The following is a 21,082-nucleotide window of genomic DNA, read 5'->3' on the forward strand; positions in this document are numbered from 1 at the left end:
GGTGTAAGTTAAAGCATTCAGAAATGGCGATGGAAGATTGAAATTCTAAATAACATATGTTTTCAAGCTTTCAAAAAATATGGAAAATGTGATAAGATTTCGGATGACATCAAATTTAGCTGGAATGGTTATGTAGTTATTCAGTTATGTAATCAAAATGGATTTAAAAAAAAAAATGAAATTAGTTTTTAGTAACTAAGTACAGGCATAGCTGTGTGGTTAAGAAGCTTGCTTTGCAATCACATGGTTTTAGGTTCAGTCTCACTGCAGGGCACTTTGGGCAAGTGTCTTGTACTATAGCCCTAGATTGACCAATGCTTTGTGAGTGAAATTGGTTGATAGAAACTGTGTGGAAGCCTGTTATACACGTGTGTGTGTGTGTGTGTGTGAGTGAGAGAGAAAGTTTGTATTAGTCCCACACACTGTTTGACAACTGGTGTTGGTTTGTTTATGTCATTGTAACTTAGCAGTGCCCCAGCATGGCTACAGTCCAATACCTGAAATAAGTAAAAGATAAAGGATAAATCACTGGCACCATAATTATGAATTTTTGGTACCTTTTGATGTCAAGAAAGACTCAGTTATCTCAAGCATTTCAACGAGCAAATGATACATTTCATCCTTAACTTCCTTATATTTCAGTTTTGCACAATTAAGACAGCATTATTTGTCTTAGCCAGTCTATATTTCTCAGTTAAATGTTTATCATACAAATATAATATATAAAAATATCACAAAGAATAAATTCTGCTGTGTCTGGGGAGAGTCATTTTCTTTTTGTGCCTTATAATGTAATACACTCACTGGTAAAATTTCCAGTTATTTCTTATTTCTATTTTCCTAACATTTTCGTTGTGTCTTGCAACCTTTTCAATAGTCTTTCAAGAGTCAAAACTATTGAAAAGGTTGCAAAACGCAATGAAAATGTTAGGAAAATAAAAATAAGGAACAAGTGGAAATTTTACCAGTGAGTGTGTTACATTATAAGGCACAAAAAGAAAATGACTCTCCCCTGACACAACAGAATATGCTTCAACACACAAACTCATATAAAGAATCTTGCAAACCAAATCCCAAAATGGAAAAGAATAAATTATTTTGTCTAAATTATATGAAAGTGTGATATAAAACTTTCCCCAAAAATATATGTTTTGGAATTTCTATTTTATTTTTTAAATATCTATTTTCAGGACCCATCCAATACTGAAGTTTATTCGGATATTTTTTATGAAACTTCTCCATATTTAAGATTAGCTTATTTCTTGAACTCATCAGCCCCGTTTGGTCTTTGGACTGTTTCTGTGAAATATCTTGGAAGAAATGTTGAGGTAAATAAACTTTTCTCTTATTTCTCCTTCAAAATACATGGTGGGCCAAAATTCATGCACCAAACATTTTCCATTTTATTTATATTACCCTATTATTATTATTATTATTATTATTATTATTATTATTATTATTATTATTACTAGCACTATGACCCGGCATTGCCAGGTCATAGTGCTAGTGCATGCATATACAGCTGTGTGCATGCACACATACACGCGAGTACTATCCAAATCTCCGACCAATCACATACAGCTAGCTGGCATTCAATTGGCGTATCAAGTTTCGGGCATTTTGATTGGGTTTTGGATAGAAAATTCACAAAAAAGTCACTTCTATTGATTTTTTAATGGCTTTGCAGGGTGACTGGGGAAATGGGACGAGTTTTAGGGAAATGTTTTTTTGCTGTAGCCCATCTGAGTTCAAATTCTGCTAATGTTGACTTTACCTTTTGTCTTTTTGGGGTTGATAAATTAATCGAATGGTCCCCACCCCAAAAATTTCAGGCCTTGTGCTTAGATTAGTAAATAATAAAGAATAAACATAACTGGATAATTTCTGTTGATTTCTAGCATTTATCTCTGCCAGTGGGGTTGCAAAGATGTTATGCTAAATTGTTTCTTTTTCTCAAAACTTAGGCTAATTAAAGAACTTGACAAATCAGTCTATTATTTGTATAATATTATTATATTATACAGAAAGGGTATTCACAGTTCACTGTCAATACTGTTAAGAAAACCTGAGTATTTCCTTAATATAAGAAAAGTTGTTGAATAATATGGGAAATATTTTTCTAAATTTTCTCAAATCTTTTTTGGAACATTAATCCTGAGTTACATGGAGATCTTATTTCACCTTTAGATTAAAGTTTTCATGAACCTTGCTATAACAAGAATGAGAACATGTATTTCCTCTACACTCCCTCAGAGCAGAGAGGAAGTTTGATGAAAGTTACAAGATAGGGAGAGTAGGTGGGGCTAGCAGAAGAAAGAGGATGTTTCATAACCTTAATTACTGGTCCCTTCTAATCTCCATCATCCCTATGCTAACCACAATACCCAATCCTTCCTTCTTAGAAATGCCACCTCTCAGGAATTTTTCTTCCATAATTTTCTTGTAATCATTAAATCAAAAAGTCTTTAAGGAGTGGCTGTGTGGTAAGTAGCTTGCTTACCAACCACATGGTTCTGGGTTCATTCCCACTGTGTGGCACCTTGGGCAAGTGTCTTCTACTAAAGCCTTGGGTCGACCAAAGCCTTGTGAGTGGATTTGGTAGACGGAAACTGAAAGAAGCCCATCATATATATATATATGTATATATATATATACATATATATATATATGTATGTGTGTGTATATGTTTGTGTGTCTGTGTTTGTCCCCCCAACATCGCTTAACAACTGATGGTGGTGTGCTTGCATCCCCGTTACTTAGCGATTCGGCAAAAGTGACCGATAGAATAAGTACTAGGCTTCCAAAGAATAAGTTGTGGGGTTGATTTGCTTGACTAAAGGCGATGCTCCAGCATGACCACAGTCGAATGACTAAAATGAGTAAAAGAGTAAGGTAAGCATACTCACATTCAGTCATATCAATCTTTGAGGTGCAGTGAAGGTTATAGGCACAGCTCTCCTTCCTCCTCATGTAACCATAGTAACCATACAGAAAAGCACATCATGAAATTCTTTTTTTAGATTACAAGAACATCATCAACATCATCATCATCCTCATCATCATCATCGTCGTCATCATCATCATCATCATCATTATCGTTTTACATCTGTTAAATGATGATGATGATGATGTTTCTAAAAAAAAAAGAATTTCATGATGTACTTTTCTATTTGGTTACAAACAATAATAATAACATTACAAAAACATCTTATGCATTTACTAATTTATTGGTAACTCAAAGATGGTGAGCTGACAGAATCATTAGCATGATGGTCAAAATACTTAGCAGCATTTTGTCTGTCCTTACATTCTGAGTTCAAATTCCACCGGTGTCAACTTTGCCTTTCAAGTTTTCAGGGATGATAAAATATGTGGTGTTATGGGCCGAAATAGCTTGTAGTGTGATGGAGGAAGAAGACAACGGAAAAAGAAGCAAATGGGAGAAAGAAATGCAAAGACCTTACATGTTGACCTAGGTGGGATGAGCGATCACTGTCAAGAAATAAACACGTCCTTCCATACTGCCGTCTCTGCTCGAACTCCCATACGTGCTTCCTGCCCACGCATGCTCCGTGGCTGTGCCTCAGGCCCTTGCAGTCTTCACTTCCATCTACCTCCTCTGCAATCCTCTCCACCAACACCACATAGCTCATCACAGCCCATAACACCACTAACACCACAAAATAAGTGCAAACCATGCAGTGGGATTGATGTAATAGACTTACCCCCTCCCCTGAAATTGCTGGCATTGTGCCAAAATTTGAAACTAATTTGTAGGTAACTTAAAAAATAAAATCTTTATATTCCTTGCTTCAATGGCAAGAAAATTCTACCCTGATCTGCTGTAAATGAGTTAGTTCACTTATCAAATTCTCCATCAGTCAGGCTGGTCATGTATCTGAACATGTATGTGCAGGACTAGCAACGCTTTTTCAGGGAAACTGGGAGTTGCTCATATATGCATGTCTCCTATCTCCATTCCACGTGTGTTCATCCAAAGGAAAGACTACTAATGAGGCTGATACAGCTTGTCATCAGTGTTGTCTCAGGTGTTGTTGTCAGAATGCAAAAAGCTGGTAGAGGCACATGGCCTAGTGATTAGAGCAGTGGACTTGCGGTCGAGGGATCGCGGGTTTGAATCTCAGACTGGGCGATGTGTGTGTTTATGAGCGAAACACCTAAGCTCCATGCAGCTCAGGCAGAAGATAATGGCGAACTTCTGCTGACTCTTTTGCCACATCTTTCTCTCACTCTTTCCTCCTACATCTTACAGCTCACCTGTGACGAACTGGCGTCCCATCCAGGTGGGGAACCCATGCACCAAGGAAACCGGGAAACCAGCCCTTATGAGCCAGGCATGGCTTGAGAAGGAACAAACCATGCAAAAAGCTGAAACAGCTATCACAGGGCATGTTGGCTGACTCTCTAATAGTTCTGACAATACACTGCACTAGATTGTTTCAGTTTTACTGTTCCTGAAAGAATAAAAGGCAAAGTTGATGGCAGCAGAATTTGAACTCAGAGTGCAGACAGCCAGAATAATTAGCACGAGGCATTCTATTCACTGCTCTAACAACTCAGTCAATTCATGGCTGGAGGGAAAATGAACAATGTGAATGTGTAAATGAGTTCTAACTCAATTGAAATACTGACTTTGTCATTGAATATAAAAGCAGGGAAGGTGACGAGTTGGCAGAAATGTTAGGCTATTGGGTGAAATGCTTAGCAGTATTTCATCAGTCTTTACATTCTGAGTTCAAATTCTACCAGGGTCGACTTTGCCTTTTATTTTTTCGGGGTCGATAAATTAAGTACCAGTTGCATACTGGGGTTGATCTAATCAACTGACTCTTTCCCCCACAAAATTTCAGGCTTTGTGCCTAGAGTAGAAAAGAATATAAAAGCAGGGTTTATTAGAGAACTTAATGGATCAATCTGTTTTACAGAAAAAGAAAACTATTTGAACTTGGAATCACCATCTAAAACATTTGAAAACATGGAAGTAGTAATATTTTACAATTCTCAGAATTACATTGTTAGTGAAATATGAGTACTTCCTAGATGATGAGAAATATTGTTGGATGGGAGTGGGAGATGGCTTCAGTATCTAATATGTGTGGGAGGTAAGTCTTTAGTAATCTCTTCAGGAATATTTTAAAGCTGGGTGGCAAGAGTCTCTTATTTCAGCTTTTCATCAGAGCTTTTTATGAATTATTACCACAATGAAAATGAGATTCTGTATTTCCTGAACACTCCCTCAGAGCTAGAAGGTTCAGATCAGAATATTTTGACTATGAACACAATTTTAAGAAGGAAGATAGAGGTTTCATGCTTGAAATAACTACCTTATTTAAAATATTTTAACAACGGCAAATTTTAAGTCAATGTTTGAAATGAACTTGTTGAAACTAATTGAAATTAATATATTTTAATAAAATATATTCACCAACAGAACACAATCTAAGAATAATGGAACTGTATTTTTATTTGATTTGAGTTAATCAAATTGGTCGCAAAATTAAAAATTCTTTCATTTTCCTTTTCATTAAATAATTTTATGCATGAAATAATGATGCTTTATGCAAAATAGTTGAATTAGAATTTAAAAAAAAAATCCCACTTAACATTGAGGAAGCTTACGTAAAAACAGAGCTACTCATAAAAGAATATAGGATTCATTTATTCCAAACAGAATATACATGATGTGTTTTTCTATAAAGTTACTATGGCTACATGAGGAGGAAGGAAAGCCATGTCCATGACGTTAACTAGTATGACTGAATGTGATTATGTTTACCTTAAAAGGTTTTTGATTTAATGATTACAAGAAAATTGATGGAACAAAAATTCCTGAGAGGTGATGTTTCTAAGAGGAAAAAATTGGGCATTGTGGTTAGCATAGGGATGATGGAGGTTAGAAGGGACCAGTAGTTAAAGTTATCCTGATATCTGAGAAACTATTATGTAGTCTCTTTTACTTTTTTACTTGTTTCAGTCATTTGACTGTGGCCATGTTGGAGCACTGCCTTTAGTCAAGCAAATTGACCCTAGGACTTATTCTTTATAAGCCTAGTACTTATTCTATTGGTCTCTTTTGCTGAACTGCTAAGTTACAGGGACATAAACACACCAGCATCGGTTGTCAAGTGATGTTGGGAGGGGGGACAAACAGACACACAGACACACACACACACATACATTACATATATATATATGTATATATGTATAAATATATATATATATATATACATATATACAACGGGCTTCTTTCAGTTTCTGTCTACCAAATTCACTCTCAAGGCTTTAGTCTTGGGACTGAACATATTTATTTATTTTTTTAGTTGCTTACTTATTACAAAGATCTTAAAATTTCTAATCAGTTATAATCATGTATAGCATACAAATTACATAGATGTATTCTATGTATTTACATAGAGAGTCTATGTAAATGTCTCTTCATTCAATTATTTCAAAACAATGTGATTTCAGACACCCAGATGTGTGGTTGAAAAGTTTGCTTCCTAGCCACATGGTTTTGGGTTCAATCTCACTGCATTACACTTTGGGCTAGTGTCGTCAATTCTTAGCCCAAGCTGATAAAAAAAAGAGTCTTGCAAGTGGACATGTTATATAGAAACTGAAAGAAGCCCATCATATATATATTCTTCTTTTGCACATTTCAGTCATTTGATTGTGACCATACTGGAGCACTTCTTCAAAGGGTTGACTTGTTCTTTGTAAGCCTAGTACTTATTATATTGGTCTATTTTGCTGAACTGCTAAGTTATGGTGACATAAACACACCACCATCAGTTGTCAAGTAGTAGACACTTGCCCAAGATGCCTTGCAGTGGGACTGAACCCAGGCCATGTGGTTGGGAAGCAAGCTTCTTACCACACAACCATACCTGTGCCTATATATGTGTGTGTATATATATATATATATATATATATATATATATATATAATATATATATATATGTGTGTGTGTATATAAATATATATATATATGTGGTGTATATATATATATATATATATATATATATATATATGTATGGATGCATACGCACAAGCATACACATGCATATATACATATTTATGTGCGCATGCATGAGTGTGTGTGTTTGTATGCATATATATATATATGCACATATATATATATATGCATATATATATATATACATATGTATATATATATATGTGTGTGTGTGTGTGTGTGTGTGTGTGTGTGTGTGTGTGAGTGTGTGTATTTGTGTCTCTTTGTCTTGGCATTACATGTTAGTTACAAACGAGAGCTACTGTACATACGCAAGTGGTGTCATTATGCCCAAGGGAAAAATATTATCTTGCTTGGAAACAGGTGAGTGTTGGGGACAGGAAGGGCATCTGACCATAGGAAATCTATCTCGTAGAAAATCTAATCCAAGAAGCATCGGATTTTAGTAATGCACGCAAGCAGACAGACAGACATTCTCAGTTTTATATATATATATAGATTAATTGGAGTTTAAAACAATTACTAACAACAACACCACCACCACCACCAACAACAACAACAATGTTAATGATGATGATGATGATATTGTTTTCTCTCTATCTAGTATTAAATGCAACACTCAGTTTTCTGAATTTCATTTTACAACTAAAAAAATATGATAGACTCTCTTTTCAAAGATAAAATTTTTGGTTTAAATATATTTACTTAAATAAAGTTAAATGGGTCAGTCAAAAAAAAAAAGTTTCATTTAGTAAACAAGTCTGTTTAATAAAACTGGGTGAAAAATTTTGGTTGGAATTAAATATAATGATATCTTTTTAAAAACAGGAAAACATATAACATGCGTTATCATTTATTGAAACAGAAAGGTTTGCTTTTCTTGATATGAAATTCAACACTTTAGCACAGTCAAGTATAATTCTTATTTATTACTAGCAGAGACACCTGGTGTTGTTCAGGACTAAAATGGCATATTTTTTATTGTTTCACTTGTTTCAGTCATGTGAATCCAGCCATGCTGGAGCACCACTGTTACTCAAAGAAATTTACCGTGGGATTTCTTCATTGTAAGCCTAGTGCTTATTCTATCAGTGTGTTTTGCCAAACAGCTAAGTTATGGGGATGTAAACACAGAAAATCGATAGTGAAGTGATGGTGGGGGTACACATCACTGGTCACAATGCGCTTCGCATTGTTTTAGCCTTCAAATGATGCCATCCCGCTGGCTAAGCGAGCAGGTGAACAGAAGAAAGAGAGAGAGAAAATTGTGGCGAAGAGTACAGGATGGTTCGCCACTGCCCCCTGCCAGAGACTCGTGGAGCTTTAAGTGTTTTTACTCAATAAACACTCACAACACCCGGTCCAGGAATCGAAACCGCAATCCTACAACCATGAGTCTGCTACCCTAACCACTGGGCCATTGCGCCTCCACAAATCTATATATATATATACTCATACATATATATATATATACACATATACATATATATACATTTATATACATATAAATCTCTCTCTCTCTCTCTCTCTCTCTCTCTCTATTATTTATATATATATATATATATATATATATATATATATATATAATATATATATATACATATATATATACATATATGTATGCATGTATAAAATTTGAATGAAATTGGTTGGGTAGGTCTCGAATTTTAGTGATGCACGCAGACAGACAGACATACATTCTCAGTTTTATATATATAGATTAATATTGTTTTGAATTTATCATGAATTATCTCATAGCTTTGAGTTTTCAATGATTGCTCATTTTTAGAATGAAATTGTAGGGTAAGTGTAAGGGGCTCTGGCTGGTTTGAACATAAAACAGGTAGAATATTTTGGCTGGATATGTTTGGTCTAAATGCTAAAGAGTTAAAGAATAATGGAATATATCTTAGAAATAAATACATTTTTTTAATAGTAATTGAAAGAGAAATGCATATAATGTATTGGGTTGTCTGGAAAGTACATGCCGATTTATAGTAGCTTACCTTTCGACTTATTTTAGAATATGGTTGAGTCCATAAAATAGGATTTGACTATGCCTCCATTTAGAGCCCAGTTTAAGCTATCTTTTCATGGAAGAAGATTTATGTTCCTATAACCTGTGTTAATTCTGTAACCCTTTAAAGTGGAAGATAAGAAAGATCATTTTCGGCACTTGATTCTTTGGGAACCAGACAAAATTTGCTGCAGCTCGGCTGGGATGTGTTACCCCGCCTTCCATATTCACCAGATATTGCTCCTTCAGATTTCCACTTATTCAGGTCTCTGCAGAATAGTCTTAATAGTAAAAATTTCAATTCCTTGGATGACGTAAAAAGATACCTTGATGAATTCTTTGCCATGAAACCACCACAATTCTTGGAAGAGGGTATTTTCAAGTTAAAGGAAAGATGGAGACACATTGTGCAACAAAATGGTTCATATTTGGTTGATTAAAAATGTAATGGTGAGCAATTATTGACCATTTTATTTCCTTTAAAAACTGGTATGAACTTTCTGGACAACCCAATATTTTATTATACAGTAGTCCATTTTAACCCTTCACTATTCAGATTATTCTGTCAAATGTAATGTTTATGTACATTGTTTTGATCAATCATGTATTTTCTTGTAGTGTCAAGATTTCAGTGATGTGGGTGTATATTTTTAGGTTGACAGTACAGGGTACGTGTGAGAGGCTGGATCTAGCCAGTTTTAACATAAAACATATAAAATATTTGGGCCAGATACGGTCAGTTTAAATATTAACTGGTTTTCAAAAGGGCCAAAATCTACCCTGACTTGCTATAAAAGAGTTCTCAGTTGGAAAAAAAAAAAAAAAACCCCAATGCTGTCTTCCTCAATGTACATGGAAACCAAGGCTTATGAAAGAACTTAACAAATCAATCTGTTATTTAGAAAAAAGTAGATTGCTTTAACAGTTAGCACATATATGTATGTATTTATTAGTTTTCTTATTAATTTATAAGGTATTTTTGTTTTAGTTACTTAAAGAAAAGAGTTCAACGTTTATGGTTCAAGAATATAGTAAGTATAATTTGTTGCCTTCATCAATTCTGTGACTTTTCTTTAATTTGTTTCAGTCATTTGACTGCGGCCATGCTGGAGCACTGCCTTTAGTTGAGCAAATTGACTTCAGGACTTATTCTTTGTAAGCCTAGTACTTATTCTATTGGTCTCTCTTGCCGAACTGCTAAGTGACGAGGACATAAACACACCAGCATTGGTTGTCAAGTGATGTTGGGGGGACAAGCACAGACACACATACATATATATATATATACACACACACATATATCCGACAGGCTTCTTTCAGTTTCCGTCTACCAAATCCACTCACAAGGCTTTGGCTGGCCCGAGGCTATAGTAGAAGACACTTGCCCAAGGTGCTATGCAGTGGGACTGAACCCAGAACCATGTTGTTGGTAAGCAAGCTACGTACCACACAGCCACTCCTGCACCTATACTTACCACACAGCCACTCCTGCGCCTAAATCTAATTAAAATATGTAGATATAGTAATTAGAGTTAGGAATTTAAACAAGCATATGTTCATATATGTTCACATCATCTACATTTGTGTAAGAGAAAACTACAGGAAGCATAAGATACAGTGTGAAACATCAGATAAAAATGTTTTGAAGTGTTACCTCTCAGTGAAGGTGCTCTTATCTTATTTTCACCGCTCAGGTTAACTTCAGCAGACCCATAATATCAGAATTTTCCATTAATTGCTTCATAATGAGCTAGTGCTGCAATACACCTGTTTTTCAGGTGATCTGTGTTGGCAAGAAATATATTATATGAAAAAAGTGGCAGAAAGAATACAGAAAAATTGCTGTGGGGAATGGAATATCCTATTTCTTTACTACCCACAAGGGGCTAAACACAGAGAGGACAAACAAGGACAGACAAACGGATTAAGTCGATTATATCGACCCCGGTGCGTAACTGGTACTTATTTAATCGACCCTGAAAGGATGAAAGGCAAAGTTGACCTCAGCGGAATTTGAACTCAGAACGTAACGGCAGATGAAATACCTATTTCTTTACTACCCACAAGGGGCTAAACACAGAGAGGACAAACAAGGACAGACAAACGGATTAAGTCAATTATATTGACCCCAGTGCGTAACTGGTACTTATTTAATTGACCCCGAAAGGATGAAAGGCAAAGTCGACCTCGGCGAAATTTGAACTCAGAACATACAGGCAGACAAAATACCGCTAAACATTTCGCCTGGTGTGCTAACGATTCTGTCCGCTTTCAAGGTGAAGTTGACAGAAGGAAAATGAAAGATTGCAGAGTTTCAGAGGATGCAAAAGTTTATTGTTCTTTCTTTTATGGTTCTCCCATCAGCTTTACTCTGAAGAAAGTCTCTGTTCAAAATTTTAAATATTCTATCTCTATAGTGATTTCACTGTACTCTTTTTATGGCATTTTCTAAATTGGTAAGAATAGTAATGAAGCAACTTTTAGTGTAAGGCATTATCCTGTGCTTGGAAATAAAAAGCATTTAATAAACACATATATATATTTCTTTAATACCTACAAGGGGCCAAACACAGAGGGGACAAACAAGGACAGACAAAGGGATTAAGTCGATTACATCGACCCCAGTGCGTAACTGGTACTTAATTTATCGACCTCGAAAGGATGAAAGGCAAAGTCGACTTCGGCGGAATTTGAACTCGGAACGTAACGACAAATGAAATACGGCTACAAATTTCGCCTGGCGTGCTAACGTTTCTACCAGCTCGCCGCCTAATAAACACATATAGTATGTGAATTTTATGTAGGCAAGCAATGTTTCATGCACCCTGGCCTACAGTAATTAACCGATTGTTAATGTTGGAGATGTTTTTGTGTTTATTTATATATTGATAGATTTTGATAGAGCTAATAAGAAAAAGGAGAGAGTTTTAGAAGCTGTTGTTGTGAAATGCTATGTATTTATACATGGTTATATGGTTAACAAGTTTGTTTTGTGGCCAAGTGGTTTTGAGTGGAGTCCCACTGCACATCACCTTTGGCAAGTGTCCTCTACTAGCCTTGAGTCAACCAATACTTTGTGAGTGAATCTGGCAGATGAAAACTGTGTGGAAGCCCTTTGTGTTTCATATACATGTGTGTGTGTGTGTGCATGTGTGTGTATGTATATATGTATGTGCGTGTATGTATATATATATATATATATATGTACGTGTGTGTATGTATATGTGTGTGTGTGTGTGTGCATGTATGTATGTATGCGTGTGGGAATGTGCTTTTGTGTTTGTTTCCCCGCTTCATACCATTATTTGACATCCAGTGTTAGTTTGTTTTCATTTTCACAACATACAACATGGCAAAAAACTACTGATAGAATAAATACCAGACTTAGAAACGAGTACTGGGATTGATTTCTTTGACTAAACCCTTCAATGCAGTGCCCCAGTATGGTCGCAGTCCAGTGATTAGAACAAGAAGAGATTTGAGTATTTAAGAATATGCTCTGTTATTTACAGTCTACTCCTACAATAGATATTTTGGAACAGCACAAGCTAAACTAAGATAAAATTATCATTAATTGTTTCTCTTTCCTATGATTATTAGCCATTATAGCAAACACAGGCAGACTAACTTTACTTTATAATTATGAAATCCTTAGTTTGCTGTTCGTTCCTTCTTGAGCCACGCCTGGCTCATAAGGGCCAATTTCTCAGTTTCCTTGACGTATAGGTTCCCCACCTGGACGGGGCGCCAGTCCATCGCAGGTGAGCTGCAAGATGAAGGAGGAAAGATAGAGAGAAAGATGTGACGAAAGAGTCAGCAGAAGTTCACCATCACCTTCTGCCAGAGCCGCATGGAGCTTAGGTGTTTCACTCATAAACACACACATCGCCCAGTCTGAGATTTGAACCCGCGATCCCTCGACTGCGAGTCCGCTGCTCTAACCACTAGTCCATGTGCCTCCACAATCCTCAGTTTGATCCCACTGTGGAGTGCAGCCTCAAGTTAACCCAAAACTTATGAATGATAGTGGGTTGGCAGAAATTGTGTAGCTTATTTTATTATAATTTACTTTTTTTTCCACTTTAAGTTGTACCAAAGTTCCAAATTGAGATTAATACAGAACCAAAGCTTATTGCAGAAGACACTGATGTTGTAAATGTGACAGTCTCTGCAAGGTAAGTAATTAATTAAGCTTTTTCCATCTTTTAGTCATGTGCAGAAGTGGTACCTGTGGTCATTCACTGGGCCTCTGGACCTGTGGGATGGAAGGAAGATGGGTTCCTTCACCCTTTAGCATTCAGATTATTCTGTTAAATGTAATACTTATTAATTCAAATTGTTTTGAATTAATCAAGCATTATCTCATTGCTTCAAGATTTTGATGATGCAATTGTTTAGTTTTAGAATGACATTGTAGCATAAGTGTGGCAATTTTGAACATAAAGCATTTGGAATATTTTAACTGGATAGGAGGCTGTTTCTTTTCTATAATGAAAGAAGGCCTTTGGGTTTGACTTAATGTTTTTTTTATAACCCACGCTTCTTTCTATGCTCTCTCCCTCACATGGAATTGTTGCAGCCTTTTTTCAATCTCCATCAGTGTTGTTTTTAGGTGGGATGACCTTCTAAACACCAACCACTTTACAGTGTGGACTAAATGCTTTTTAAGTGGCAGTCCAAGCAATTTTACATCACTGGTATGCTTTGAATGTAAATGTAGTTCACTCTTTATCAGGAGAGACTTATTATATATATTTACAATGTCACCCTGTTTTCAGTTAATAAATTGTACAAAATAATGATTTTCATATATTTCAGATACATGTACAATAAACCAGTAGCTGGCCAGGTGTATATGGAAGCTAGTTATGGCAGAAGTTACTTTGATTCAATGCAGGTAAAATGTTTTACAATTATTTGCTGGAGTTTGCTGGAGCTTTTATCCATCTACTATACTCTCTTTTACTCTCTTTTACTCTTTTACTTGTTTCAGTCATTTGACTGTGGCCATGCTGGAGCACCACCTTTAGTCGAGCAAATCGACCCCAGGACTTATTCTTTGGAAGCCTAGTACTTATTATATCAGTCTCTTTTGTCGAATCGCTAAGTTACGGGGACATAAACACACCAGTATCAGTCGTCAAGTGATGTTCGAGGGACAAACACAGACACAAAAATATATACACACACACACATATATATATATATATATATATATATATATACACATATATCATCATCATCATCATCATCATCGTTTAACGTCCGTTTTCCGCGCTAGTACGGATTGGACGGTTTCGACCGGGGTCTGGGGAGCTCGGGACTGCCCCAGGCTCCAGTCTAGTCTGGCAGTGTTTCTACAGCTGGATGCCCTTCCTAACGCCAACCACTCCGTGAGCCCTTCCTAACGCCAACCACTCCGCGAGTGTAGTGGGTGTTTTTTATGTGCCACCTGCACAGGTGCCAGAGGGGTCTGGCATCGGCCACGTTCGGATGGTGCTTTTTATGTGGGGGGGGGGGCAGAAATATAGGGGAGCACCAGTGGGGAGGGGTGGTTCAGAGAAATGATGACAGGTTCTAGGCAAGTAGAACGTAGGATATCGAGAGAGGGGTAATGCATGGTGAAATAGCGTATTGAAGAGGGGTTCGAAGAGTAGACACCTATAATGGTGGTGGGAGAAGCGACATGCGGTATAGATGGAGCAAAAATATAGATATCCGGTATTAGTGGTGGGGGTGGGTAGGGAGGGTGCACCGCGAAGATACGAATGTTGATTAATACGAGGAGAAATGAAATGAAATGAATAAGATTAGATAAGATAGACAGATAGAGAAATTTGATAAAATTATGAATGGTCAGTAAAGAATTGAAAATAGCAATTCAAAATAGCAACTCAACACCTATCTTGCTCGCGCTCGGAAATTCACAGCTTGTAGATGAGAGAGAGAGAGAGAGAGAGAGAGAGAGAGATAGAGAGAGATAGCATATGTGTATTAGAGAGGAAAGGCTTCAAGATGGCGCGAAGATACGAATGTTGATTAATACGAGGAGAAATGAAATGAAATGAAATGAATAAGATTAGATAAGATAGACAGATAGAGAAATTTGATAAAATTATGAATGGTCAGTAAAGAATATATATATATATATATATATATATACACATATATATACATATATATATATATATCAGCACGACCGTTGCCAGCATCTCGACCGTTGCCAGCACCGCCCCGTTTCGTGTCCGTTGCCAGCCTCGCCTGGCCCTCGTGCCGGTGGCACATAAAAAGCACCATCCGTTCGTGGCCGTTTGCCAGCTCTGTCTGGCACCAGTGCGGGTGGCACGTAAAAAGCACCCACTACACTCACGGAGTGGTTGGCGTTAGGAAGGGCATCCAGCCGTAGAAACACTGCCAGATTTGACTGGGCCTGATGAAGCCTTCTGGCTTCACAGACCCCAGTAGAACCGTCCAACCCATGCTAGCATGGAAAACGGACGCTAAACGATGATGATGATGATGATGATATATATATACATATATATATACATATATATATACATATATACGACGGGCTTCTTTCAGTTTCTGTCTACCAAATCCACTCACAAGGCTTTGGTTGCCATGAAGTGGGACTGAAACCGGAACCATGTGGTTGGTGAGCAAGCTACTTACCACATAGCCACTCCTACGCCTATATACATCCAACAATTTATATCTGTTTGTTTTTGTGTCTGATTTTCGTGTATTAGCATGTATTAGATGAATATATTGTTGAGACCTTTCCTGTCATTAATACTTATCTGTTTTATAAGTATGGGATCACTTACCCTATACATCTTTGTAAGTGCAAATTCAGTGGATGATGTGATGATAGGGGAAACGAAAAACAACAGTACTGCTTGTAGCTCAGCAAATGTAAACAAGCATACAGACACATAAAATGAAATGATGATGCCACTTCATCAATGGTTTTTCTTGTACTCTTGTTTCATTCTTGTTTTACCTTACTAATGCCAGTGACAAAAAAGAAGTACCTAGTATAAGGTGGTAGGCATTAGAAAGGGCATCTAGCTATAGAAACCATGCCAAAGGTGACGTTGGAGCTTGCCAGATCCTGTTAAACCATACTACCCATGCTAGTACAGAAAATGGATACTAAGTGATTGTTGTGGAGATTGCTAGCATCTAAATGTGTACAATAGAAATTGCTGGCATGCAAATCTGTCCAATAGAATTGAATGAGAAGTTGTAGAACTCTCTAGAGTGTTCTAATGGCTTACTGCTATATAAGCAAGTATTCAGCTGGGTGTCTGGAACTTCTTCTAGGCTTTATTTCAAAACCCTTGCCAGAAATGGTATCAACTGACATATGTAGCACATAGTCAATGACAATGATGAAGAGAAATGGAGTGAGTGTGTCTCCCTGCAGTATTCCGGCTTTGATTGAGAAAGATGATGCAAATATATGGGAAACTACCACCTATGTCATCTCTTGTGAAAGGTAGGAGAGTCCAGTTTACTGGACATTGTCGTAGAGCTGAAAACGAGGCAATTTCTACTCTTCTCCTCTGGAAGCCATCTACTCGTGATACCAGAGGGCGCACACTCTCCTCTCTCCTACCCTGATGTAATCTCCAGGGATACAGGCTTCCAGCAACAGGACCTCCGTAATGCTATGATGGACCGTGAAGTCTGGCGTAGCATAGCAAATTCCATTGTCTCGACCACAGTCAAACAATGATGATGATGATGCTATATAAGCAGAGCTGGTAGAGGGGTGTTTCTCTTTTTGCCTTTGTCTTTCCAGTTATACACTGTTTGAGAGACAGATAATAAATCTATCTGGAGTGTTACTGTTCTCTTCTTTGCGAGTGTACAAGAGAAGCACAACATTGATGATGATTTTATATATATATATATATATATGTGTGTGTGTTTATATAATATAATTAGTGTATAAGAGTTTATACATAGAGAGGACACCATAATGTGGATTCCTTACAGTCTAGAAAGGGCAGTCAAAACCCAAATTACGAAAAAGATATTGTTACGTGGTATATTGCCTGTAGAACACTTGAATGAATAAAAATCTCTGTTAACCCTATACCAATGAATTTCATCATTAATTATCAAATAAATCAATTAACTAGTAAATCAATTGATTAATTAACCATCTGTGGCTCAACGCTGGAAAATGCATAATTATGAAAACACAAAGTTTACACATGCACACTTAATTTGATCATTATACATCAAAAATTCAAACTGAATGCTGCCAAACAATGTACAGAGTCAGAGTAGTACTGCAGTGAATAAATTCACTGTATATTATCTAACCAAAGAATTTAAATATTTAACTATATAAATACAGGGTAAAAATTATTAATAATTAATACTAGTGGTTCTTCACCCTCTCTTTGGTGACCACCTCATTTCCAGGTTTACTGACATTCCTTGGCCCCATTTTTCCTCTGATTTGTTCATGTGTGATTATTTCTTATGGGGAAACCTCAAGGCACGTGTGTATGCACATAAGCCCTGTACATTGGATGATTTGAAGGAAGCTATTCATGTGGAAATTACCCAAATCAACAGAGCAATGCTGGAAAGAGTGGAGGTCAACTTCCAAGAATGCTTTCAGAAATGCATCAATGAAAACGGACACCACATGATGGATGTTGTTTTTTCACACCTGATTTTGACAAATGTCAATTCAATATGTACACATTGATGTCAATAAAATTTATTTTCAGCTAAAATTAATGATTTTGTGAATTTTTCAAAAATGTCTGTCCTCTCTACCCAACCCAGTATATGTATATATATATATATTATATATATATATATACACATATATATTTATATATACATATATATTTATAAATATTCATACATACATATATATAAACATACATACATATATATATCATCATCATCATCATCATCATCATTGTTTAACGTCCGCTTTCCATGCTAGCATAGGTCGGACGATTTTGACTGAGGGCTGGTGAGCCAGATGGCTGCACCAGGTTCCAGTCTTGATCTGGCAGAGTTTCTACAGCTGGATGCTCTTCCTAACGCCAACCACTCTGAGAGTGTAGTGGGTGTTTTTATGTGCCACCAGCATGGGGGCTAGTCAGGCGGCACTGGCAACAACCTCACTCGAATCTTTTTACACGTGCCAGTGAAGCGACGTTGGTAATGATCACGCTTGAATGGTGCCCTTTTACATGCCACGGGTACGGAAGCCAGTTGGCTGCTCTGGCAATGATCATGCTCGGATGGTGCTCTTTGCACCCCGCTAGCACGAATGCCAATCATCGAATTGTATATACACATATATTTACACACACACACACATATATATATACACATACACACACAACACACATGCATGTATATATGTGTGTATATCACCATCATTATCATTATTTTTACATCTGTTTTTTTTATAGCATATCCTAGAAGAAATCAAGGAGATCAATATTGGTGGCAAGGATCCTATTTCACATGACCACATATTCTGATCCTATGTATTCAGATTTTATGGTCATCTTGTATTTCCGGCTACAATGCTTTTAGAAAACCTTTTTGCATATAGGAGTTCCCATAAGCAACTTGTCATAAAACCCACTGTTATGATCTTCAGAATTATAATAAATAGGAAGGTATTGAGAATCAAGTCTTGATGGATACTTACTTGCACACCAGATTGCTCATAGAATTCATTATCAACCCTCTCTGACTACATAGTATGGCCAAAATGTTTGTGGCTGGTGTTCCTTCTGACACTGAAGTTGCACCCATACTGGGGGGTTGATGTAGTAGTAACTTTTTTTGACAGGGAACCTCTGTGTTAACTTTGAGAGTTTTGTTGTAGAACTTGTCCTTTGTATTTTAAGTAGAATTGTGGGTTGGAGAATTAACACTGACAAGGTTCACCAGACCTTTGGCTTTGTGAAGCCCAAGTGAAAAATCTGGATGCCCTTCTTACTCTTTTACTCTTTTACTTGTTTCAGTCATTTGACTGTGGCCATGCTGGAGCACTGCCTTTAGTTGACCCCAGGACTTATTCTTTGTAAGCCTAGTACTTATTCTATTGTCTCTTTTACCGAACTGCTACGTTACGGGGACGTAAACACACCAGCATCAGTTGTCAAACGATGTTGAGGTGGACAAACATAGACAAACACAGACACACAAATACACACACATATATATACATATACATATATGTGACGGGCTTCTTTCAGTTTCTGTCTACCAAATCCACTCACAAGGCTTTGGTCGGCCTGAGGCTATAGTAGAAGACACTTGCCCAAGGTGCCATGCAGTGGGACTGAACCCAGAACCATGTGGTTGGTAAGCAAGCTACTTACCACACAGCCACTCCTGCACTTTGCTAAAAACCTTTTTAGCTACCTCTTTCAACAAGCCAGAATACTGTGTATCTATCTTAAAAAACTGAGATACATATTCAATTCATTGTTAACCTTTTGATACAAACCCACCAGAGACTGCTCATGCTTCTATGATACAAACTTTGTTTTAAAGTGAAATGAATTAGATAAAGTAAATGACTCCTAAAATTATGTTATATTTACCTTATTTCAACCTTTGCCACCTGTTACATTCTTATTTTCTTATCAAGTTAACAACATCTGTTCTTATTACATTTTTATATAAATAATTAAATCTAATATTCAGATTTTCTATTTATGATTTTATTAAAGTTAGAAAATGGCCAGTGCAATTTCAATGTAAGGCTGATGGAAAAACCTGCAAATCTTCACATGTTCCATGTTAAAGTTCGAGTTATTGAAAGTAATACAAGAGTGACAGAATATAAAACTGATAACACAGCAACTTTTGTCAGTGTAAAAGAAAGTGATCCCAAATACAAAGTAAGTATTACATAAAAAAATATATTTACAAAATAATATTTAATTACTGTTTAAACAAGCGTCTCCATTTCATCTTTCTTTCCCTTAACCCCATAGTGTTCAGATTATTCCGTCAAATGTAATACTTATTAATTCATATTGTTTCAAACTAATCAAGCATTATCTTGTCACTTTGAGATTTTGATCATCATCATCATCATCATCATCATCATCATCATCATCATCATCATTTAATATTCGTTGTCCAGAGAAAGATGGACATTAAAAAACGATGACAACAAAGGACTAACACCAATACCACCACCATCATCATCATCATCATCATCATCATCATCATCATCATCAGCAGCAGCAGCAGCAACAGCAGCAGCAACAGCAGCAGCAACAGCAGCAGCAACAGCAGCGACAATAACAACAAGCTGGCAGTATCATTTGAGCATTGGTGGAGAGCTGGCAGAATCATTAGCATGCCGGGTGAAATACTTAGCGGTATTTCGTCTGCCGTTATGTTCTGGGTTCAAATTCCACCGAGGTCGACTTTGCCTTTCATCCTTTCGGGGTCAATAAATTAAGTACCAGTTACGCACTGAGGTCGATGTAATTGACTTAATCCCTTTCTCTGTCCTTGTTTGTCCCCTCTATGTTTAGCCCCTTGTGGAAAGCTGGTAGAATAATTAGGATGCTAGGCAAGATACTTAGTGGAATTTTGTACATCTCTACATTCTGAGTTCAAATTTTGTTGAGGTTGACTTTACTTTTCATTCTTTCAGGGTCGATGAAATAAGTACCAGTTGAGCACTGGGGTTGATGTAATTGACTAACCCTTTTCCCCTTCCCAGCCAGTTTGCTGACCTTGCACCTAAGTAAAAAACAAACAACACATAATTGGTATCATTAGGGTAACATTTTCTTTTGCTGTTTTGATGTAGGTTAGATAATAACACCAAACTGACAAATGTTTCAATTTGTTCACATTTTGACACCCCTGCTCCAGTTCACAATGCCCCCAAAAGGGTGCTGTCTCCCAGGTTTTAAATCCACAAGTCTAGACGAAATTGATAAAAAGAAATAATAATCTCGAATTATCAAATATAATATTGAATTAAATTTTTGAAATTAAAAGAAATTAATTTAAAATTATATTATGAACCATATAAATAT

General features: G+C 36.6%; 1 protein-coding gene across 2 annotated transcripts in view; it reads left to right on the forward strand.

The window, feature by feature from the left end:
• The window catches only part of LOC115232626 (CD109 antigen-like), a 189,139-nt gene that overhangs the window by 68,686 nt on the left and 99,371 nt on the right, over positions 1-21,082 (forward strand). For both annotated transcript variants that reach the window (XM_029802619.2, XM_036513187.1), the window contains exons 5-9: positions 1,191-1,328; positions 10,003-10,045; positions 13,102-13,189; positions 13,833-13,911; positions 19,751-19,921. In XM_029802619.2, the coding sequence (XP_029658479.2) occupies positions 1,191-1,328; positions 10,003-10,045; positions 13,102-13,189; positions 13,833-13,911; positions 19,751-19,921 (519 nt within the window). The remainder of the gene's footprint in view (positions 1-1,190; positions 1,329-10,002; positions 10,046-13,101; positions 13,190-13,832; positions 13,912-19,750; positions 19,922-21,082) is intronic.

This window comes from Octopus sinensis, linkage group LG2, assembly GCF_006345805.1.
Source record: "Octopus sinensis linkage group LG2, ASM634580v1, whole genome shotgun sequence".
Taxonomy (NCBI): Eukaryota; Metazoa; Mollusca; class Cephalopoda; order Octopoda; family Octopodidae; genus Octopus; species Octopus sinensis.